The following is a 25,796-nucleotide window of genomic DNA, read 5'->3' on the forward strand; positions in this document are numbered from 1 at the left end:
CGCTGGTAATTGCATCCAGCATCATCGGGCAATTCGCCAGAATGGTGAGGCTCTGCTGTGTCTCCCGTTCTTATATAGAGCAGCAGCAGGGTGACGTCATCATTAACTCATTAACTCATCAGGTGCAAAGATTTGAGGGGGGGGGTTATTGTAATTATATACTTGATTAGTAATAAGGCTATTGTTACGATGCGAGTTGTAGATTAGTAATCATTTGGAATGTGTTCTATTGTGATTATGCTACATTAATAATCAGTTAGTGCTTGTTTCCCTTATAAGGAATTGTAATGCATCTTATTTAATAATACGCTTCCAGGCCGCACTAAGCCTGTAGCTGTCTGAGCGATTAAAGTTATTTCTGTTTCTCTCAATCTCAATGGATTCTCTAATTAGTCTTTGCCAGTAGTAACTAGTTTTACACAACACTTCAACGTTGTCAAAATCAATTGAGTGTCCCTGATGACAAGCATGTTTTGCCACTGCCGACAGTTGTGTTTGCGATAGTTTAATATTTCTCTGGTGTTCTTTTAGTCTTACACTAACGTTACGCCCTGTCTGTCCAATATAGCATCTGCCACATACACAATTAATCCGATATACACCTTCTGTTGATAATTAATTTATAAATAACGCGATCTAAACCCAAAAATCGTTGATTATGAACAATATTGGTCGCGAAAGCCTACGTGTTAAACATAATAACACGAGTTATTGGTCTATGCTTTGTCAGGGCCATCCAACTCAATGATCCGTTTTAAACAAAAAATAATAATTATTTTTTTCCACGGCGTAAATTCTTCAAAATCCTAAGAGCTTTTTTCAGGTAAAGTTTTGGTCATAATTTGGGCTCGTTCATGTTTTTCATTTGCTCTGGTTCTCGAAAACAAATGGTGTACAGAACAAGCAAGCAGCCCACACCAAGCCATGCTTGCTGTCACTTCCTGTTGCGAAGAATATAGCTCAAAAGCAAACATCCAATCAATAGCGAATTAAAAGGTGTTGTGGCCCAATTGCAATGCTATTGAGGGATCATATACACGGAAGTAGTACTGATGAGACCCAGTCATTTCAAACCCAGATGCGATTGTACGCATGCAACTTCTTTCGCACCATACTTAGCCAACCTTGCGCATCGGAGGTGCGATTCTATGTCGATTAAATCCTGTCCACAGATTCATTTCGTGTCAAACTAATAATATCACATCATAGCGTGTTAGATGAAAAAATGTAGTTACATTTGTTAATAACAAGGTAAAGGCCCAAGCCTGATGTGTTGTTGCTCACACCATTATTGGCAGATGATTCTTCGCTAGAGACGGCTCTAGAGAGCCCCTTTAGACGGTCCTTTGGCCTAGTCTTCCACACCGGCCAGACAACTTGGAAGAGGTGGGAGTATCCACGCCATATCCCACCACACGTGACCTACCAATTGATTGTGACTTGTATTATTGAGTTGTCTTCTTGTTTCAGCTGCCGCACCGGGAGATCTCATCGAGCCACTGATTGCAAGTGACCTCCACTGTGTTCAACCATTGCACGAGGGCGGCATTGTCTCCTGATTGTATTTTACATGGATGCACATTTGGTGTTAAGGTTTTCTGAAATATAAACAGAAAATCCTAAAGTTAGGTTCCAAACCATCAAAATCGCATTTCAGTCATTAATACGTGTATAGCTTTGAACTCCTTTTTCCAGATTTATCTGTTCCTATTTATGTAATTCCACGCATGCACCACCACTTGCTTCTTGGTGCACATATCAGACGTGGTCCCATTACCTTTGTCATTGTCTCGGTTTCTGATACGCACAGCAGGATGTAACATTCACCTATTATAAACACATTCTTCCCCGTCGCACAATGATACGTTGCTTTTCATTATCAGTTCAGTTTTCCAAAAGCAATCCTACTTCCGTCAATCTCTTTATATCACATTGTTGCAGGCCGACCTTTCGTGACTGTTAAATATATACTGCACATACTCGCATGTGTTTTGGAGTTGTTATGCCAACATGACAACGTTATGCCAACACCATAACAACTCCAAGACACATGAACGTGCACAGGACTTTCGCTTTGCTCATATTTTACTTAAACCCTATATAAATAAAATACGTTCCGTATAATATAAATACCCTGGAAATTGTATAGTGCAATACAGGCATGAGCATCAGTGGAGAATGTGTGAGCCATATCAGATTTGCCACCATAATTATAATAACAATGAATTGCAAAATAATGATTGCAGTCTTGCACAAAAAAGATTGCAATGTTTGACTCAACGTAATAATAGTGAACAAGCAAAGGTCATGTATACGTTTGCTGATAACATATTTAGAAATGTAAAACTACAGCTGAATTTACTTTTGCAGTAAATAAAGCGATATAGATCAAACTGGTGAAATTAATTGGCCAACAAGAATGTTTTTTTGGAAAACTCAACGTAATAATGTAAAACAATTTGAAACAGTGCATACTTCCATAAAATAGCGTATGGGCCATAAACACAAAAAAAACCTAAGAAATTGGAGCAAAAACCCATAAAACCACAGCAAAAATGATTGAGATGCACCCTCAGAAATACACAGCAAGGGAAGCACATGGTTTGCAACAAGGGATATCAACAAGGGAACACAGGGGCTGTCAGGTTTGTGGAATGCCAACCTGTGCGATCGACTGGTCCGTGCCACGGGGAGTAACTGGAGCGACCAATTGGTGAATATCACAATTGAATAATGCTGCTGTGACTTTGCATGCGATTACGCGTTAATGCATTCTGTGTGCATGCGTCACGCATCAGACCCACAATCCTGGGGGGTTAAAGGGGGTTCAGCCCCCCCAACCCCCCCCCCCCCTCCAAGCTGAAGGCTCTGCTCCCCTTCAAAATTATTATAGTCAAGTCAAAATAATAATTGGAACGCTACTTAACAGAAGTGGCGGTTTTAACATTGACGTTGTCATGTCCACCCATGAGTTGTGCATTGCCCTCCCTTTAAACAAGGTCAAGCTATTGGGGCCTTACACGCGCAATGTATTGGACTTGACAAACCTGCATCAGAGACATCGTTTTAACGTTAATAAAACTTGGGCAGGAAACATCGCTTGAAAGGAATCATCGCCGATGCACAGCGCTAGCGATGGAATGGCACTAAAAGGAGGGCAGACACCCACAACTATGACCACTTTGGATACGCAGCAAGGAGATCAAAATATACTTGTAGGAACCTCCTGGTTACACCAGCCCACAGGGGATTATTGTGTCCGTCCGTCGTGAATCCAAAAATGGGAGGGGTGGGGCTAGGTGGAGACGGGAGGGTAGGGAGGGGCTGGGTGGGGAGGGTGGGGAGGGGCTGGGTGGGGAGGGAAGGGTGGGGAGGGGCTGGGTGGGGAGGGTGGGGCTGGGTGAGGGGTGGGAGAGGTGGGGCTGGGTGGGGAGGGGCTGGTCACCCCGTGGGTGCCCTTATAAAACTCAACGTTTAACCTACTCACGCCGGCTTGTGCCCGCCCTCACAGTCGGGCATATTTGCGGATTACACCACGCCGCCGTTGACCCTGGCCATTGACCGAGCAACCCAACGTTCCTACCAGCTCCCTCCGCAGGAATGTGTTATGTGCAGGTGTGAAGATGGATTTGTGGTTTTTCAGGACCATGAGATGCATATCACAGCTACTGACTGTGGCATAAACACATACACATCATGCTACAGTTTTAGACAGCATATTGATACACAAGGCTTGCTTAAATACAACAGCACTATTGTAGGCCAACATTATAGAGCAAAAATGCCGGACATCTTCAATGGTGTTAGTTTGCCAGTCCGGAACGAAGGAATTATCAATTAATTTTGCTAGGAAACAACGTTGCGTAATTACACCACGGTACTCTTGGTAAAGAAATGCACTCTAACCATCACAAGACGACGGCACAAGGTTTACCCACCCTTTTCGAGGAAATGTGAGATTGAGTGTATCTTATTTTTCAACGTATATACATGCTTGCCCTCTTTGGAGTTTTGGTGCCTCAATGCCCAAAGTACAGAATTGTGAAGAGCAGACACCCGCCCGGGCATTATTATGGCACCAGTTCGTACATTCGTCGACACTATGTACGAGGAAGGCTCCGGCGCCCGTGGAATGATGTACCAACATTCTACGACTTGACTCGAAGAGGGGGGGGGGGCGGGGGGGGGCTCTGCCTCCAGCATCCTCAAAGCTCCGTGGCTAATGGTTATTATGCAACGGTGAGTATCGTCCTTTAATATAATTAAGGATAGCCTATCACGAAGGTCTGAGTGCTTGTGAACACCTGGTGATGCTGTTTGTAATTCATAACAGAGGTTTTGGGGTTAGATCGCGTAAATATATAAATGTGTCGTTAAAACCCGCCACCATCCGACACAGCCAACTAGTAAGGGTTGTCACATAAACAGAACATGCCAATTCGTCACTAGTACAGCACACCGGTGTGTTGGAGAGCCAAGCCACAACATTTACAATCTGAGTACGACGTTTCGCCAGTAATTACAACTAGCTTCATCAGGCAACAGCCAGAATTGTGGAGCACACTAAAACCATCTGCTTGGTTTAGATATGTGGATGACACATTGGTGGTCTGGCCACACGACAAAAATACACTGAACGCATTTCTAAATCATCTCAACTCGCAAAACCCATCCATCCAGTTCACCATGGAAGTGGAAGCTGATAGAAGTCTACCATTTCTGGATATTCTACTCGGACGGGGTAAAAATGGTAAAATAACAGTGTTTACCGAAAGAAAATGCATACTGACTCCTATCTGAATGCAGAGTCACACCATCACCCCGCACGGAAATCTTATCAAGATGCTCATTCATCGAGCTAAGAAAGTGTCAGATGGTGACAGTTTGAGAAGTGAAATTCAACATGTTAAAGAAGTGCTTCAAATGAACGGTTACAATTGTAGGGAATCTGCGAGCCATCCTCACGCACTCGCACCACGCAGACATGAAATCTCCACACTTAGCATAGCATACACCAATCACACGCACGGGAATACACGAGACGGGGGTCAAGGGTTAAAGGGCACTGACGTCGCATGGACTCGAGACGGAGATGTGTATTGGGAACGAGGGCGGAGATGGAGGTTTTAAAAGGGGCTGCGAGACGCGTATTCCTGGTTGGTTTTAGGAACGAGTGTGGCTGTGGGTTGAAGAATAAACAAGTGCGTAACCAGTCTCCGACTCCTCTTCACAATAATGCACAAATCAACAGGGCATTGAATATAAAATTCCTAGAGCATTGAAAATGCCCAAGTAATACAAATGATCAAAATACCTTACATTGCGGGAGTAACTGATACATTTGCCAGATGTTTGGAAAAACATAACATCCGAGTCAGATTTGGCATGGTACATAAAATGCAGAAATCAATATCTCGTACAAAAGATGTATTACCGAAGCTACCAACAGAAGGTGTGTACAGGATTAACTGCACATGTGGTAAATGTTATATTGGGCAAACAGAACGAATGATCAGCACAAGACTTAAAGAACATCAGATAAATAGTAAATTCTCCAAAATACAACTGTCAGCAGTAGCAGAATGCACGTGCCAACAAGGACACTCAATTGATTTTGATAATGTTGAAGTTGTGTGCAAAAATAGCTACTACTAGCTAAGACTAATTAGAAAATATATCGAAATTGAAAGAAATCAAAATAACTTTGACTATTCGGATAGATACCGCCTTAGTGCTGCGTGGAAGTGAATCATCAAATAATACATTATTTAAATGTGTAGTGGCGTAACGCGCGCAGGGTTTGCAAACAGCAGTTGCATTATGTACGGGGTTGCAGTGAGGTCAGCTAAGGATAAGCAGGTGCAGGCGGGTGGCCTGCGTGACAGCAGACAGAGAGACGCCCGCAATTAGGGAAAGAGGCAGTGATTAGCTGGCTGCAAATGCAGAGTAGGCGCCACGGAGGCGAGAGATAGTGGCGATAAGGGGGAGAACACGTGCGTGAGGCGTGGGGAGGACGCCGGCTTAATGAAGGCCATCTGGGGGCACTTAAAACGGAGGGGGATAAAAGGGGAATGTGTGAGGCAGAGGAGTTGAGTTGGTTGGAGTGAAGACAAGAGTGAATTCAAGAGAAGTCCGAGACCCTGCTCGCCACACCTCGTCCTCTGCAGCGGTGTTGGCTGATCCCCCGCTGGAGGCACGGGCAAGGTTGGAGGAGTGAGGGTAGACAGGCTAGAAGTAGAGCGGCTAGCGGCTTAAGTGAGAGGGTGATAAGGCTAGCAGTAGAGAAGCTAGCCGAGTGTATAGTGAAAGGCTAGCAGTGGAGAAGCTAGCGGAGTGTATAGTGAGAGGCTAGCAGTTAGTGAGAGGCTGGCAGAGAAGCTGGCAGAGGGCAACGTGGCAGTCTAGCGGAGCGAGCAAGTTGCGACGGAGACGTGTGGTGTTAAACGCGAGAAGTTTTGTACGAATAAAGTGACACAGGAGAAAATAATAAGTTGTCCGTGTGAAATAACACCACTACAAATGCATGCCTACGAAGGGCAGCACACTTCAATAGGGATTACCTTTGGTAGAGCTATTTTAATAAACAATAGACAGGAAGGACAAGTTCAAAGGGCTCGCATAATGCACATGCATAACGTACCTTGCCTCGGTAATCCCCCCCCCCCCCACCACATTGTGCAAAAGTGCAGAAGCATGGTCAACACATCTACGCCTCTATATAAGGAACGAAACAGGTGGACTTCTCCAAATCTGGCTGTCGCAGGATTAAGCTAGTTGTAATTACTGGTGAAAAGTCGTACTCCGATTGTAAATGTTGTGGCTTGGCTCTCCAACACACCGATGTGCTGTACAAGTGACGAATTGGCATGTTCTGTTTACGTGACAACCCTTACTAGTTGGCTGTGTCGGGTGTTGGCGGGTTTTAACGACACATTTATATATTTACGCGATCTAACCCCAAAACCTCTTATGGATTACAAACTGCATCACCAGGTGTTCACAAGCACTCAGACCTCGTGATAGGCTATCCTTAATTATATCAATGTACATTACATTGGTGATAACTTATGCTGTATTGATTGGTCATATAAATCACCTATGGAACGGTATTGCAGGAGGTAGAATTTAGTATAATTGTATCCGGTGGAAAAAGTGATTGTTTCTTACATTTTGGTAAATTTTATTAAAATATTGTTTGTTGATGGCATTCTTGTCATTAAATTATGGATTACTTTTACCTGAAAAACTAAAGTCAGTTTTTCTAGTATCTAGATTCAAATTAACAGCATCCAAAAAAAACATTAAACCTGGTGCTGCACTTAATTTAGATAAAATTTCAGCTCTGAGAATTAAACTATTGGTTTGACTGAACAATACACTAATATGCAGAGAAGATACAAAAAAAGTGCTACGACCTACTGTTTGAACCATAGGTCACTTGTAGGGATCTCAGTAGTAGCTCTGTGATATCCACTTCCAAAGGCCGTTCTCTAATAAGTAGGAATGCACTGCTTTGTAAAAAATACAAATGCATCATCTCATGACATGACTAGAACAATGAAGCAATTGTGGAAACATTACAACAAAAACCATATAATACAGTGAAAGGGCACCTTACGGCAAATTTTATGGCATACATATTTCTTCACAATTACCACATTTGTTTGAATGATTATTAATGTACCGTGTGAGTTGAAATGAGGCTTGAAATTATGATTGCGTTTTTTTTATTGTACGTTAAAAAATAATAGCAATCAAAGACACTCGATGCATGGCTTCGTTTACCTCCCTAAGCAGTGAAATTAGGTTGCAGATGATGAATAAGTGTGGCTTTCCTAAGTTAGCAAAGCACAGGCATCCACAAAAACGCACCCAATGAAATCACTCAAACGTGACTTCCACTGCACACCCAATTATAAATATGCATGTGTGCAAATAATATTTACAATTGCGAAAACTTGGGCACAATATATTTTATTTATAAATTGATTTATTTTAATAAACATGTTTTTACATGTCTAGTAACCCTCTGAAGCCTTGTACAGCTTACAAACTTTCATACATCAGAAAATAGCAGTTTTTAAGCTACTATAAATAAATGACAAACCCAAGCGTTGCATTAGCTCGGGGAAAAACGTAATCAATTTTTTTTATCTCTATTGAATAATACATTGTTAATAAAACAGCCAAACATATACTCATCCTAATTTTTTTAAACTAAACCGTTAGATGTTCTGCTTACATATTATATCAATGTACAATAGGTTGCTTAATAGTATAAGTTTTTTTGTTCTGTTAAAAAAAGAAACATGTTAGCACAATTTATACAATGTATGCCATAGTGCAGATGGAAAGCTGAATGCATAAATATTTTTTACAGAAATTAAAATTCATCAGCCCCAAGCGATTTTTTTCATTTTAATAATCCTATTTATAAGTAGCGTTGTTTTTTTTTCGTGTGACTTGTTACCCATTGTAAAAGCAAAATTGTGCAAATAATGTTCTACATGGCTATTGCAAACTCAAACCGAGGTCGCTGTATGAAAGATTTAAGAGTGAGCATGTAAGAAACAAAATACTTGCAATATCTACGAGACTTTATATTTAATATTATTGTATTTTAAAAAATAAGTTATCTCTGTGTTGACAGTGTATAAGGTAGGTTATATGTACAACTTGGCAAGTGGAGAGGATGCTTTTGAAAATGGGAGTTCAAACACAAAACTAAAAAGTTATAATTTATGCTTTTTTTACACATTAAAGCTGTAAATATAAGCAAAGTCGAATCATACGTCACCATATTTAATACTCAGTGGTAAACTACATTTTTAAAAGGGCCAATGGGCACATGAATTACACACCTGTTTTGTGATTGTCAATGTAATAACATTTTACCTTCTAGTTTATAATTCGATGGCATGTCCAATTAAGGCTGACTTTTGTTGTAAATATACAGTGGCATTTCTATTATACATTTTTTGTGAATGCAAATTAAAAGGTTAATCATATCTATTTGTATCCAAAGGTAGTAACTTTTTTTTATATATATTAGGTATCTTTTTCTCACTGCATGTCTTATGTAAACGTACCATCTCCTGCAATAAAATAAACAATCTGAAAAAAAATAAAAATTTTACTTCATTCCAGTCCCTTACATAACCACCTTAAAGAGTTTAAGGATATCCCCACGTGATCTTATGCAAATTTGAAATGTGTACATTCTTCTATAGAATGTTGTCTTAATCTATATTACATGTGCATAAGGATCAAACAAGGATGTTTTAAATGCTATTCATTGGCTGCCCTATAGGATTTTATGTAAGGCAATGTTGGAAAATATACCATATGAAACACGTTTATTCCACATTACTTCACAACACATTGGTGGCTTTTTAATATTTTCAGAAATATATATTAAAAAAATACCATACTGGTATACACCAGTAACTTTAATATATCGACATATCAGCATACCTTAAGTAAAATTTAGATATTTGCAAGATACTGAAATTGCAGTGATAGGAAAAAAAACTATTCGGGTGAATTTCATTTCTAACATTTGTAATATATCAACTCAAATGGCACAACAAACTAAAATAATATGTTAGAACGCTGTAACACATTCAACTAAACAAAACCACGCAATTTGCTTCGACGAGGGGGGGGGGGATGATAAATGGCATCGTGTATTTATAAAGCAGCACAATCATGATCAACAGATCAACAGCAGGACGCGGGTGCCTGGTATTAAACACAACGTTCGTTCGCTAAAAGTCCTCTTGCTCTGTACACCTCCAAGTCGCGGAAAGGGGGGAGACACGTGCAAGACGTGGCGCGTGGCAGTGCGCGCACACGTTCCTACACCTCCGTCTGAATGTCCCCCTCGTGGGCCACCAGGGGCAGAGGCCCAACGGCTTTCTCCCACTCGGCGGCGCTGGGCTGCGACTGGCAGGCCAGGCCGCTCCACGCGGGCGACATGTGGTTCGACGTACTGCGCTGTCCGTCCCACGCGCTGCGACTCGGGGTCAGCTTCTCCTGGGCCATTGCAGGGCAGCGAGAGGGGCAAAAGGGGGGGCACGTGAACGAGGATTGCTTTTTAATGTCGCGCGAGGCAGACGACGTCCGCTGGATTTCCGTCTCGCGTTACGTATTTCACACGCATCCAAGCGAGCCCTCTGTTTTTAACAGGATGTATTGCCACCGGGGATGACTTGACATTACATATGACAGAGTCAATCAATGTTACATGCCAAATGTACTGTATTTAGCACAATTGGCCCCTCCCGAGAGGAGTTGCATGTATAAGGTAGAAGAGCGATGTTTTTCTTCTTTCATTCAGACTCAAAGAAGTAAGAAATTATATTGTACAAAAATTATTACCTACTGTTATCGTTGAATTCGTTTAGCCGGTTTTTCCTTTAAAAAAATGTTTCCAGTCGTTATTGCTTGAGTCTGTCTTGTTCCAGGATATGTCTCTAAATCGAATCTTACATATGTTTATATAACACCTTATTCCAAGGCACTTTACAGAGTGGGGTTTTTGAAAGTACCAAGACAGTTATGGTGTCAGGAGAAAAGGTGGGGGAGGTTAAGCATGGGTTAGAGTCGTGATTGGGGTAGTGGTACTGATATGGGCTGGGGTAGTTAGTGATAGAGGTTGGGGTAAGACTGGTCGTAGCTGGGGGGCGGGGCGGGAAGTAGCAGTAACAGGCTGGGCTAGGGAGAAGAGATGGGGGTTGTTTTAAGAGAGGAGCTGGCTGGTGGGCAGCAGCGGCAACTGTGGTGGACAGACAGTACACACGCCGGTGAGTGTGTGTTGGCAGGGCGGAGGAACTGGGGCAAGGGTCACGGAGGACCCCGTCTGGAGGCCCCTGGAACCTGCTAGTGGGTTCGAGAAGAGAGGCGCATTCAGGGCGGAGCCAGGCCGTGCTGGGAGCATAAAAGGAGCCGAGAGCGGGGGGCTCGGGGCTGCTGGTTCTGGGAGTTGACTCATCTCGTCGTTGCTGTCGTCTCGTCGCTGTCGTCGTTAAACGTCTCCGCTAGGAAGGATAGTAGTCGGCTATCTCAGTCAGCGCATTAGTGTTAGACGGCTCGGGTAATGCACAGGCTAGGCTGAGCTACTGTGGAGAGTGTGCGGATGAGGCCATGGAAACTGTCTCTGAATCGTTGACACTGCACATGCAATACATGATTTAGGGCAGAACTAGTGATAGGGGTTGGGGTATGTGTAATGCATGTGTAACACAGTCGTGAATCTAATGTAACAGATATGGTAATTTGGATTGCATCTATTCCCCTTCTACAAGTCTGTAAATCACACAAAATGTGTCTTACTGGTTTCTTTAACAAGACCGTAATTTTTTTTACATAAAACTTTCATGACTGCAGGAATTCACATTATTTGGTTCTTTCGGAAAAGTTACGTAGATAGAAAAAATAATACAAATTAAAACCACGATGTTTCGATCACAAGCGAGCGTCGGCTTCATGTAGAAAGAGGGGGGAGGTCACCGAAGGCAACCGTTTATAAAGGTTTCAGAAATGGGCGTGGCACAAGAGCTCTGGCGGCGCAATGAAGTGGGAGGGGCATATGTGCCCTGGGGTAAGATAACAAGGAAACACAAATCAAGCCATGACCCAAAGTGGTTGATGACATGAAACACGGGAGGACCAATATTTCTGCCGTGGCTGATCATTATTTTAATGCGGCTGGCTCACACGAAACTGATTTCTCCAAGACGATGGTACTTTGCAAGCCCACTGGCTATCAACAAAGATTCGTTCATGAAGCCATCCATATATGGCTTCATGGGAAATGGAATATAGCATGCAGATCCTTTATTGTTGAACCAGGTTATGACCCAGTGAGAGTTGAGACAAGAGTTCATTTTTCAGAGCAACCTGGGTTATACGGTTGGATATAGGAATAGGACAATTTTGACAAATAAAAAACACATTTTAAATTCAAACAAAACTTGAGCAAGGCTCACACAGACGACGCTAGAGTTGGTGCACAATTCTTTGTCTTTCGTCTGGCCGATGTAGATACAGAGCAACGAATACAATTTAACATTCAAGGTGGTCAAGCCAGTCAACCACATCAGGAGTAGCAGAGTGTCGCTGTGATGTCACCTTCGTATTTGTGGATCGAGGGCATTGTCTCGTTATACGTTGTACGGTGTGTTCTGGGTGACCACAGTCGCACTCTGGAGAGTTTTTAATTTTCCACTTGTGTATCAGGTCTTCGCATCCGCCATGGTTTGTGCAGTGGATGCGATTTAGGGTGGTCCATGAGTTGCATGGTCATGGTGCACGATTGATCGATTGGGATAGTCAAATATATATCAACATCTCCAGCAGATGACAAAACAAAAAAGGCAAAAGTGCAGCCCCACAATTGATTACTCTGGAGAATCGCTATATAAAAGGTATTTGGCCTACTCTTTCACACTGGCCCGACGAATTGGGACGCGGTAGGAGTACCTGGTCTTTGCCTCGCCATGCACGACCTGCTGATCGACTAACTTTGATGGAGCCGTCTATACTGCTCGGTGGACAGATGTGGGGGGGGGGATTTAAGAAACTTGCATCGTTGTTTCAGCTACCATCCCGGGAGATTAAATCACACTGGCGACCTCTGGATTTGTCCACTGTTCTCACTTTAACACAACGGCAGCATCCCAATGCACAATATACGAAACAACAAATAGGATAACACAAATGTATTCCATTGCATCATTGACTGCATTTTCATAATTAGACGGCTACATTTGCCTCCAATTTGCAGTGGTAAATGTAATTTTTACCTTTTCACTTCCTGCTGAAGAAACACTCCACCTCTGGCTCGATTTCTATTCAAATAAAACCACAAGAGAGCAAATTTACAACAAACACCGAGGGAATAAGCAGATAATGCGTCTCCTTCACACACGTATGTCCTGCATCATTTCAGCAGAATTGGGCAAATACAAGCCAATTTTTGGACCAGTTTTGACATTCAGCATCTCATCAGGCCTGCTTAAACCATTGCTGATGAACCGCCAGATGTTATGAGGCAAGGACGTTCTGTTTGCCGCGGGGCTTAGTTTGACGTACAACTATATAATCCACAACATAAAATAATACTGTTGAGCGTTGTAAACATGAATTGCATTGTGAGAGGGTACTTACAGCTCTTCAATTCTTACCATGAGATCAACCGTCGAGATATCCCTGTCTTTGTTGACATGCTGGAACTTCTGGTTCAAATCCTGGAACATGTCTAAATGCCTCTTGCGTGTACGCATAATTTTCTAAAACAAAGAGATGAGTATACAACGAGGGCCATTATGTTGGTCAAGGCTGAGAAACAAATACATATTCTTAGGTTTTTTCGGTAAAGTCACGTAGGTAAAACATCAAAATTAATAAAAAATAAAATAATATAAAAATCACGATGTTTCGGAGGCAACACAAGTCTCCGTCATCAGCCGGATTAGCTGCATCACTTGATGCAGCTAATCCGGCTGTGACGGTCCCACCTGATGACGGAGACTTGTGTTGCCTCCGAAAAGTCGTGATTTTTATTTTATTTTTATTAATTTTGATGTTTTACCTACGTGACTTTACCGAAAAAACCTAAGAATATGAATCCTTGCAGTCACGAAAGCTTCAAATCTAGAAACAAATACATGTTTATTTCCTTGCATATGATGTCGCGTTCCTGAGCAGGTGATGCGAGAGCTATAACCTGTAGCGCACGTGAAATGTGAATGCCGGTGGTAGGAGTGGACATTCCTATTGTGCAGTGGTGCTAACTTAACTAAACAATATTTTATTTTACCAGGCAAGGCCCACTGAGCTACGTAGCTATTTTTCAGAAGCGACCTGGCCTATCACAATTGATAACTCAACGAAGTGGCTTATCATCACGTGCAAATTGATAGCAGCCAAATACCTGAGGGATGTGATGCATCACTCAATACATACACACAATGTATTCGTTTATTTTCCAGTTAAATATATCCAATAATTGAAAGCAATAACCAATGGAATAGCTCAAAATTAAATGCTAGTCAGACACATGCTTTTTAAGTCCCCCCCCCCCTCCTCCTCCCACCCACCCTCATGGCTCTTAGGTTAAGTGTTCAATTTGGAGAATGAATCTGCCAGAAGTCAACAAATTGACTTTCGGAGAGGGCTGCTTGCTTAGTAAGGAGCTGAGTTTTAAGGGCTAAAATTGAAGGGTTAGTGGCCAGTGGCAAGTGTGCAATTTTGCCAACATATATATGTGATGCAGAATTTCTATCTGCAAAGCTCAAATGCACACAACGTATTTTTGAATTTGGTTTTGGTATTGGGTATGCCATAGGGTCATCATAAGTATCAAACGTGCGTTTGGTCGATACGCACTGAATATTAAATCGGAAAAATGACTTCATCGCAAAAAAAACATGTTTGTATTTTATTCATAAAGGGAACACACTTTTCAATTTCTCCATTATATGAAAACCAACCCGTCATGATTAAAGTCATATTTGGTTCACGTAATATCAGAAAGCTTTGCACTTCCCCCTGATTAAGCTTAAGCTGAACTGCATGAGAGAAATTACATTACAGTTCACGTAAGCAAAACCATCTGCTCACCTCAACATCCAATTCTGAATATTTACATTTTCTTCTCTGAAATGGAGGGAACACAACAGGCTACATAAGATTAAATGATCCTGAGTGCAGCTTTTGAAAATTAACATGAGATACATCAGCATCACGTGAAAATACACGTTTTTTCAACGTGTGGAATATGAAATACAAAAAAATGCCACTGATCATTTACAAGCCAGTAAAGAGCACTTCTTTAAATGCTAATGAATTACATTGCTTTTGGGAATAAACACTGGGAACAAACAGCACATTTTCGCAGCCAGACCAATTTTCTTTTTCTCTTTAAGCCAAGCTTGTTTTTTTTTACGGCGGTTCAAACAATTATTTACATACCTCCAAGGAGTTAAGAGAAACCGTCGAGCTCGTTTCGCTCCTTAAAACCTGGCCGAGCATCTCTCTGTTGAGAGTCCCGTAGCCAAATCTCAAGGACGAATGAGCCGCCGCTTCCAAAGGGGCGCCCTGGTGCCTCATCGAAGCGGCCTCCAATAGGCTGCTCGTCAGGTCCATGCCGCAATCGCCCATGGGCTGACGCTCGGTGCCGTCCTCGTTGAAACGCGCCACACGTCGCAGGGTGACCTCGTCGACATTCCCCTCCAAGCCGTCGCCACCGGCGCCGCCGCCGCCACCCTGCGACGACGGCGCGCTCCTCGGCAGCACCACGTAGTCGCTGGCAAGGGCCCGCTCTTGCGCTCGCAGCAACTCCACGTCCTGCATGTTCTCCCCCTTGCAGAGGTACACGGGGCCCTGCCCCCCGCTCGCAATCTCCATGCTCAGGTGGTAGTTGCCGAGATCGTTCATGCCCATGGGCAGCACGGAGGTGGACAGCTGCTGCAGCTGAATGTCTGGGAGGTTGCTCACCAGGTAGCCCGGCTGGCTCACCACCTCTGGGTTATAGTCGGGCTTCTCCAGGCTCGTTTGCTCCGGGAGGATGTCCGTGGCCATCGACGTGGTCATTGTGGCCGTCCTACTTATGCTGCTATCCTTGCTAAGCACTGGGGGCAATGGTGAGAACAAATAACAGCGGCTCATAAGTTGAATTATACAGCGATGTATCTGAAATCAAGGACAATTAATTATTAGGTAAAAAATATAAATGGAGGGTAAAGGTGCCACAATGCGATATCTGTCTCATGCCACTGCGGGCGGAAAAGTCCTCCATTTGAGAGGAATTAAGGGAGCTACTCTGGAGGGTACTTTGACATACACTTCCAGGCTAATGCATTATTATACATTAATAAGTTACACTACATTCTAATTATGAAACGGATTATCATGAGCGTTGCAATGTAAGCAGAACAATATTTTAAGAGAACATGGTAGGCATTTTGTTTCGCAGGCATTTTGTTTCACTTACGTAATGAGCAATTCCAGTTTACACAAATAAAAATGTAAATAATGCAAACATTTTAAAGATAATAAACTCACCTGATCTACAAACCATTTCAACATCCTTTTCAAAGTCAGACTATGTAAACAAATTTGAAACAAAAATTGGGTCAGAAACATCACAAATGCAATTGTTTTAAAAGAAGCATTCATTGCAAAAATATAATCAGCTTAACATTAAAACACTTTGAGATAAAATATAGGTCATTTACTGAAAGCTTAAACCAACAATCCACTAATACTGAGGATTCGATGTTAATGGTGGCTTTACCAAAATCTCAGCATGACCGTTTGGAAACGTTCCACTTGACTCCCCATTGCTTTGGTCGGCCGTGTTTCTAATTCTACACTTCAGGGCATCTTGTACCTGGAAAATTTAAATTACAAACAGCATGGCATGGGCATGTCAACATCAATGGTGTCAGCTCTCGCCTTGTGTCAGGCTGGCATTGAGACATATTTCTGCCAAGCAAGAGTGGACAGAATTTCAACTTAATCTTGTTTGAAACACAAACACCCAGTGACCACAAATTAAATTCCCAGATTAATATTACTCGAGGAAAGTACACATTTATGAATGCTTAAACATGACATATTTATTTACAGCTCAATGTAAATATATAAGCGAAAATATAACATGTGTGGAACTTTTCCCTATGACTTAGGAATCACGTGAGCCCGATTCACATCTTGAAAGATTTATTTACCATTTTGATAGACCACCAGCCCATCTGTTTTGCTGCCAATCTGCCACTTAAATTATAATCAGTAATGGAAGTAGCATAAGAGTTAATTAATTACACCATCCACCACGTCTATTTTTATTGCAGGGGCACAACGACACTTGGGTAGTTGGGGCTGTCTTACAAGTGATTGCTTCCCTGTGGACATTGGTCAGATTAGAGGGAGGATCCGCAGCATTCACCCCCCCCCCCACTTCACGAAATATTTGTTACCGTATGGTAATTAAATAAAATCTACGCAACAACTGACTCTGTCGTTAGTCTACTGTTTGCGAACTACTGTGTATATAAAGGTCCCATCATCAGTATAATCAGCAAGTCACGTATTGAAAGGAGATAGAATATGTACTCAAAAATACCATGGTTTTCATCCAAATTTTTATGGGTGCCTCTTAGCCACAGCAGAGCTGCAGGTACCGTGGGTTTCGTGGACATCCACGATACACACAAGGCTGTGACGTATGTGCCTCGGTGACGGTGAATGGAGCCACGCGGCACCGCGGCGAACGCAAGGGATGGCTAACGCTGCCGATCCACAAAGCGGATTTATTCTATTGTTCAGTGCCCCACCCTGCCCCACTCCACCACACATCCCCCCCCAGCCTGACCTCCTTGCGGAGGAAACTGTGGACGACCATGATGACAATGCCCTGGAGGGAGTCAAAGACGGCAAAGAGGATCTGGAAGAGGGCCGAGCGACGGTCGGTGATGGCGAGCACGGCAGACATCCAAGTGAGGGCGAGGAGGGGCAGCACGACACACGAGCTCCACAGGGAGGCCCTGCATGCCACCACCAAGCCAGGCAGAGGGGGCATCATCAGGGTGCGGGGGGGGGGTTCAGGGGGGAGGGGGTGGTTGGATGGGGGCAGTGGTTGGGCAGAAAATGAGACATTTACGCCCGATTCTGTTGGTAAGCGTGTTTACAGCTGCGGCATGACATTAAAAAAATTGTTAACGTGTTTTATTTGTTAGTCGTTCAATTATAGAAAAATATGTGTACTTTGTGCAAAATTATGAATTACATTTTTCTATATATAAACAGAAATATTGAATATTTGTACTATGTCATTAAGTGTACACTGCAGTAATAGGTTCAGAAGGAAAGCGAAAACTGGAAACAGTAGCGGGCGTTATTAATAGCCTGGATAATTCGCGCGGCACGATCGCGAAATTCATAACAGCCCTCTTTGGAGCTGTGCACTTGTGATGCGGTGACCGTGCAGGAGGGATGTCGTTTAAATTTTTTTGGACTGGTTACAACCTTCGCTTTCCCCTCCCAGAACTGTCAGGCGGTGCTGTGCATGCACTGTGATAGCTGTCGTGTGCAAAAAAAGACTAACATGGCATTACTGGCAGTTGAGGCTGATAACGAGCTTCCTGATACAACTCCACACTTGGAACATTTGACCTTCATACCGTTATGTGGAAGTGCCATCTGACTGCAAACAAAAGTGAAGAAGAAACCAAAAGCAAAATGGTTGGAGCCTAAAAAACCAACACAAGCAATGCAAAGAAGAAAGACGTGCAACCAAAACCGCAATTATAGCATCGCGCATCACTTTTCCTAAATTATAAAGAACGGGATTACGAAACTTAAAAAGTACAAAACAACCCAAAAACACAAAAAAACATGTGAAAATTGAATCACGTTATTTTTTTTTACGTCGTAATCATGAGAATAAATAATAAAATACTTGAAAACTTAACATCCACTATTATTGTTTTTAAAATATATATTTCAGTAAAAAATAACACATCTCTTGTCTTTCAATACTCCCCTACCTAGCCGTGTGCTTCAACTTCTTGTCCGGAATACCCTCCTTGGACACTAATTTGTTGAACACCAGAATACAGATGGCCATATTAACCTAAAAAACACAAAGACAACACACACACACACATCTTGTCAATCAATGTAATGGATAATTCATAATACACCGTTCAACCCGTAATCATTCAACATCTATTCTTATCCATGCTGTGTGCAATATTCTGACCTTTAGCAAGTGTTTTAATACTTTATAAGAAAATGCCAAAACAGGTCTAACCTACATGATTATTTTAAAAAAATACATTTTCATGCAATTGTGTTTCTGACCGTGACAATTAGATTGGTTGAGAAAGCGTACAATGTTTTCACGTAAATTATTCCTTTGGATCGACTCTTCGCGTGTTTTTTTTCCGTCACCAGACGTTGTACCCCACAGTAACACAGACCAGCAATTGCCTCACCTCTTAAAATTGACTCATCGAGACCAATTTCATGAAGTAAAAGTATTTCAGTTACTAAACCCACTTTTGGGGGGAATTTGAGAGTGGTGGTGGTGGTGGAGTCGTTAGCACGCTGCGCACTGAACCGAGCAGCATGAGTTCGACATCCGGTCACGGATAATTTGAGTGGTGGGTGACGACGAAACCGATCCTATACACCCGCTTTCACGGACTTGCACTGAGCAGCATGGCGAGTGGTTTCAAACAATCCCCATGACTTCATCCAACAGTGTTGTGAACTATTGTTATTATTAGGTTTTTTCGGTAAAGTCACGTAGGTAAAAAATATAATTAATAAAAGTAATAATAAAAATAAAAGTAATAAATCACGACGTTTTGGAGGCAACACAAGTCTCCGTCATCAGGTGGGACCGTCACAGCTAGATTTACTGATTTTCTGATACAGTAAATCTAGCTGTGATGGTCCCACCTGATGACGGAGACTTGTGTTGCCTCCGAAACGTCGTGATTTATTATTTAATTTTTATTATTACTTTTATTAATTTAAATGTTATTTTTACCAACGTGACTTTACCGAAAAAACCTAAGAGTATGAATCCTTGCAGTTACGAAAGCTTCAAATCTAGAATTATTATTATTATTATTCTCCACTGGATATATAATTATAGCCATAACCAAAGTTACATGATTTTATTTTTTTTCCCAAAAAGAATACAGAAAGACTGAAAAAATCCCACATACATACCCGAAACCCTCTACTCTCCCAATAAAGGTAACGGTGCAGCAGTACAATTATTGGCTCACACCACTACTGGCAGAAGGGCCTCCACTAGAGGGAGCTGCAGACAGCACCTCTAAAGGATATTTCACAAACGTTTACATGCTGGCAAGACGTATTGGAAGAGGTGGGAGCTTATCTCACGACACGTGACCTGCCCATCGACTAACTGTGTTTGTACTCATTTATATGGCTGAGCGGAGAGAGACGAAAAGAGTGAAGAAACTTACGCATTCGTTTAACTGCTCCTGTATAACAGGAGAGATAGTAACGTCTCGCCACCATGGCGAGACGTTAACTACTTAATCCATTGCAAACAACTTACATCTCAAAACATTTGGACAACAAAAATCTGATACTGTGTAAAATTAAATATCGTTTGGGAAATATATTAGAGCAGTGATAATGATTATTAATTAATGCTGTAAGAGCACATACTCATACCACAGCACTGTATTTCAGTTACATAATGTAACTGATATAAAAAGCAAAATATATACACACGGGCATTTAATCGGCTTATTTTTAAACCAATGGTTAAATCTGGTTAAGCGTTAAATGATGGTTGTCATTGCTCCCGTCCAAACAGAATGACAGGCATCGGAACCCAAGCAATTAAGGGTATGCTGCTCTAAACGAACTTTCAGCAAATTATGTACAAACGACCATTAGCAGTGATGTGATTAACCTCAGCCGCCCGTAGTTAAGCGGCTTGCAGAGTGACAGCTCCTGATGGAAAAGCCCTTCAATTGCTCCCATATATTATTACCAAGCCAGCAAGTGATCCCAGCTGTTCGCTCAGTGGGCATTTGCTTATGAAATGTGCTTATTCATTGCAACTCAATCACATTCCGAACATGGCTGCTCTTTTTTTTTCTCCCGTCGACAGATTTTTGAGTTGTCATTTTGCTGAAGTCAATGTTGCCCACTCACGCACCGCTTTTTTAAATTGTTTTACTTTATCGTGACACAGTAAAGACACTCTATCTTTCAAATGTATTTGATTTTATGGTAAAGGTACATTCCCTATAATCGTATGTATGTATGCTGAACTTCTTTCGCACCGGACGTAGCCAACCACTGCTGGTGGAAGGGCCTCCACTAGTGGGAGCTCTGGAGAGCCTCTCTAGAGGATATTTGGTCTACTTTCCATGCCATCCAGACATCCACCACACACGACCGGCCAAATTGTGGTGCATCCATTTGTTATGCTGGGTGGATAGAGGTCCGATGGTTTAAGAAACATGCACCATTGTTTCAATCACAGTGCCCAAAGATCAAATCAAGCAGCCCAACCATTGCATTGCAAGTCCAGTCTGCTAACAATGACGCCAAGGCAGCATCCTTCATGTTGCTGTGTTAAATGTACGCATGTTGAACCTCTTCCCCGCCGCACGAAGCCAACCATGCTAATCGGTGTTGCGGGGGAAGGACAACAAACTAAACGAAAAAATGAGTTCGAAAAGAAATTAGTTTTCAATGTAGCTCCTGTGGCTTTCTAATATGAAACATTAGCGTGAGCATCAGTGAAAGAGGGATGTCTGAATCCTCTTTTTTTCTCAAGAAATAAAGAAACCCTTACTAGAAGTGAAGAATGAATGGATTTCGTACGTCAAATTACTGTCACATTTTGTGCCATCTTCAATACACACCCTTTGTAACGTCTCAGTAGAATCACAAGACAATAAAATTAACGCAAAATGTAATACTATCTAAGTGAATGTAGATTCAGTTATACGACATATATTGCATTTTTTATACACGTGCGTATATTCTGCTTCTAGCACAGATATGTTACAATGGACCTTATACATGAATACTTTTAGACATTAAATCTTAAAGCTTTCGTGACTGCAGGAATTCATACTCTTGGGTCTTTCGGTCGAGTCACGTGAATACAAAATAATAGATCACGACGTTTCGATCGCAACACAAGCAATCGTCTTCAGGTGAGAGAGATGTTAACTGACTCTTTCATTACTAGGTTGTATGTCTTGATATTGACAGGCTGGGTGTTCACTGCCCCAGCCTCTGTGGTTGGACCATCTCTAGCTCCACCCACCTACCTTGATGCACCCATCTCAGGACAGGCGAATCTCTTACAATACAAAGGCCACTGCCCCAGCCTCTGTGGTTGGACCATCTCTAGCTCCACCCACCTACCTTGATGCACCCATCTCAGGACAGGCTAATCTCTCACAATACAAAGGCCACTGCCCCAGCTTCTGTGGTTGGACCATCTCTAGCTCCACCCACCTACCTTGATGCACCCATCTGAGGCCTACGTAAGACCTTGTCTCAGCAGCTATCTCTCTCTCTCACCTGAAGACGATTGCTTGTGTTGGGATCGAAACGTCGTGATCTATTATTTTTTATTTACTTTTAGACATGACTACACTATTCACGTCGTTGTAAATCGTCGTCATGGCATGTAATGCTCATGCAAATGAAATACAATGTGATTTATTTTTTTTGAAATGCTTAACACATTAGTGCGGTTACTGCCAATGCAGCTAATTATTGGGACTTAATCCTCCATAAAATTTGCGAGCACAAGCCAAGAATTCATAGGCTTGGTCAGTGTCTGGAGAAACGCATTAGTTGCATTGCCAGCACAAACAGATGTATCTGGACAAACGCGTCAGTCGCATTGCCAGTACAAACAAGTGTACGCCAAAAGAAACGACACCCAGGTGGTTTGGCAGTGAACTTGCACTTTCATTTAATTCAAGCCCGCCTTCCAAATATCTTAAATTAAGGCGGCCAATTGCATGCCAAACTGGTTGAGATGGATTTGGATTTCAATCACAGGAGACATTTTTCAATATGTGTCCGATTAGTGTAAGACAAAAAAAAAATTTGGATTATCAAAATGGGGTTCTGTTATTTTTTCCTCCAAAATCAATGCATGAATGAAATGTCATACTCCCTAAATCAATTCGGGAACACCATTATTGATATTAATCCATTAGAACGGGGATATTATTCTACAGCATATGGCACAAATAAGCGAATGTTGTAGGCCTATTTATTTTATTTGAGAACTACCAATTTGTATTTATTATTATTATAGACCTACCCATTTACATGTTTTATGTATCTTCTTGGTTCTTTCGGTAAAGTCACGTAGAAGGGAAGTAATAAAATAATAAAAATAAAACATAATACAATTATTCTCACGACGTTTCGGCCACAACGCAAGCAGCCGTCCTCAGGTGAAAACCAGGTCAGTCGAGGCGACAGAGTCTGAATGAAACTCGTCGTGAGAATAATTTTATTATGTTTTATTTTTATGTTTTATGTATTATAGACCTACCAATACCACCCCCGCAGCTGGGCCAACAAAGGCGTAAAGGAGCCCTCCATCGAGCGACAGCCAGCAACTGAAAAACAACGAATTTGGGGAAAAATCACGCACACGCATTGATTTTTGTAACGCTTTCCATCATGTGTTCAGTCCTACAAAGTGTTTCATAATTATCGGTACAGAAACTGATTGCTAGCTTTTAAGGCAAAAAGCAATTGCTTATTTGCAAATAGCATATTTTGCTCCGCTTTGGGTCTTCAAGTTTTGGGCAACGCTATGAATCAAGTTGGCTAGCTTTCTCTAAGATAAGCCCTTAATATCTACACACCTTTATACTATCATGATATCATGCAACGGACAGACAGAGCTAATGCTTGAGTAACACTGTTGCGTATATATCATTATTTTCAATTGAGATATGAATTGGGAAACAGGGAATCGCACACACATACGGCTGAGTAGTCAATTTGTAAACATGTGCAGTGGTGGAGGGCACAATAAAAATACATTACAGGGGCCCTGCCACTGCCCTTTTGAGGAGAGAGTATGCCCACTGCATTTACAACTCGGTTATAAGAGGCAACTCTGATTTAAAATAAACAACATTAGCATGAAAGTGCAAGACGTGACTGGCTCCACTATTTACTGTTTGGGCAGAGGGGAAAAAAAGGTCAAATATTCTCTGTGCAGTTTAATTAATTCGGATGTGTCCAACTACTCAAACAAATGTTTGTATAATCTCGGGCGTGTTATTTATTCTTCTAATTGGACTACAAACACGAATAAGAGGGAGCACAAAAAACAACTTTCTGTAACCGAAGCTTGATCCTGAGATGCTAAACATGACATGTCAAGATGTTAAGATAGTGCGACATTAATTCCCCCCTTTCATTTACTCTACATATGCATCAGCAGCATCGTAATTAAATTAATTGCCAGACCTTGCTGTCCTATGGCTATACCACTACAAACTTCACAGATGCATGCAACTTATGTTTGAGATGCCAACTAGAATGGGCTCATTGTGAAATGATTTTAACTGACAACACAAGCGGGACTTATGAGGCTATTAAATGTTCTAATGTCACCGTGACCAAATAATTGTAACGACTACTTACTACTGAATGGTCCCATATCCCTTTGTCTTCGTGAAGCCGACAGAAATAGCAACGATAAGAGCAGGAAGACCTGTGCATGAATTAAAAAAAAACTGTCAGCGTGTGCTCTACGAAGATTGCTTCAAACAATATATACACGTTGTATGCACGCATACACAAATGGTCAGTTGGAATACGGTTTTACGTTGTTGAGTTTTGTTAAAGACTTGTTCCTCACGATAATGTTTCAAGTGGCTCTCTCTTTACTCTGCACATGGCAAGTGCTGCGTTTCACAGACGCAGTCCGCAGTAGTTTCACAGCGAGAAACGACGTTTCCACTATGTATAACCCCAATTGAGTACTTGGCAGGTAACGCTTCAAATTTAGAAAATTTGGACCACGATTGCCAGAACGCAATGGCCTGACCCTTTCGAATGATATCACATGACCTCGAACGGTCACTGTGAAACGGACAGCACGTAAAATTTATGGCAAGTACGCCAAGGATGCCTGCCGGAATAAAACCGCAAAACCTTTGCAACAAGCGGCAAAGGCATTGCCGCTCAGCCGTGTTCCCGCTCGCAAAGGTCATTGGGTATGTAAGCACTGGTTTGCAAGAAACATTTAAAGGTTCCCGCCTGATAACGGGTTTATTTAACCCACAAAGACTCGGCCCGTACAGCAACGTGTGTTTGCAATGCACGGCACGTATCACAAGTCGGTCACTGACCCCATCCGAGGCAGAGGAACCGCTTGCGGACGATCTTGCTGCGCTGCTGCCCTGTGACGGCAAGGTAGGACTGCCAGGCCTCGGTGAGAACCCAGCAGAAGGACGCCAAAAAGAAGAAATGGAGGAAAGCAGCGATCGCTGTGCAGAAGGCCTGCAGTTAAAGAATACAAAACACATAACGCGTTTTTCTGGAAACTTTTGCGCAAGAGCATATGCAAGCAGGACCCTATAATGTTTCTCCACATAGCAAAACAAATGTTTTAATCCATTGGCATTATGAGTTTCCATACCAATATTATTCAGCAGCATTTGTTTAAGCAAGCAAACTCTGGACCAGTTTTGACCTACTGGGTCTCATAAGCAGTCGGCCATCTTTGATCAAAGTTGCTACTGTGCCAGGCATGAGCTAATTATCCAAGATATTGGGCCCTGATCAAGGAAAAACAAGTGATATTTTATATACACTCATGCATTATCGTGGAGCACTATGGGTAAAATCAAACATCAGCATAACGTCATTGTATATCTGTACATGTTAATACAAATGTTTTAGTTTATTGGCTTTTCAGAAAAATATGATCCAATAGCATTAGTCTCAAAAGCCAATAGACCAATATTATTCATTAATATAGATTAGCAAAGCCAATATGTAAATTGACTATTTGTATTGATATGGGGAGACAGAAATTAGTTGTGTGTGTGTATATAAAGCTAAAAGAGGACTGGTATGGTGTCAATGCAGGAATTAAGCATTAGCTTATCATGCTATTTGCACATCTTTTCTGATTAACTGCTTATATTTTTGCATTTCGCAAAAATGTTAAATTGTCAGTGATTGCAAAAGTCCTGTAAAATATCGTGCCATTTTTTGATTGTTAT

At 41.9% G+C, this 25,796-nt stretch overlaps 1 protein-coding gene across 1 annotated transcript in view; it reads right to left on the minus strand.

The window, feature by feature from the left end:
- Positions 1-7,958: 7,958 nt before the first annotated feature.
- LOC144717914 (adhesion G protein-coupled receptor B3-like) overlaps positions 7,959-25,796 on the minus strand; it is a 62,160-nt gene continuing 44,322 nt past the window's right edge. Inside the window, exons 16-28 of the mRNA XM_078593717.1 lie at positions 24,918-25,068; positions 24,208-24,277; positions 23,099-23,165; positions 18,555-18,640; positions 18,113-18,211; positions 17,381-17,552; positions 16,301-16,396; positions 16,069-16,108; positions 14,977-15,635; positions 14,626-14,661; positions 13,188-13,292; positions 12,807-12,851; positions 7,959-10,035 (exon numbers count right to left, since the gene is read on the minus strand). Of these exons, the coding sequence (XP_078449843.1) occupies positions 9,859-10,035; positions 12,807-12,851; positions 13,188-13,292; positions 14,626-14,661; positions 14,977-15,635; positions 16,069-16,108; positions 16,301-16,396; positions 17,381-17,552; positions 18,113-18,211; positions 18,555-18,640; positions 23,099-23,165; positions 24,208-24,277; positions 24,918-25,068 (1,803 nt within the window). The 3' untranslated portion in view covers positions 7,959-9,858. The remainder of the gene's footprint in view (positions 10,036-12,806; positions 12,852-13,187; positions 13,293-14,625; positions 14,662-14,976; positions 15,636-16,068; positions 16,109-16,300; positions 16,397-17,380; positions 17,553-18,112; positions 18,212-18,554; positions 18,641-23,098; positions 23,166-24,207; positions 24,278-24,917; positions 25,069-25,796) is intronic.

Source organism: Lampetra planeri, chromosome 4, assembly GCF_965212315.1.
Source record: "Lampetra planeri chromosome 4, kcLamPlan1.2.h2, whole genome shotgun sequence".
Classification (NCBI taxonomy): Eukaryota; Metazoa; Chordata; class Hyperoartia; order Petromyzontiformes; family Petromyzontidae; genus Lampetra; species Lampetra planeri.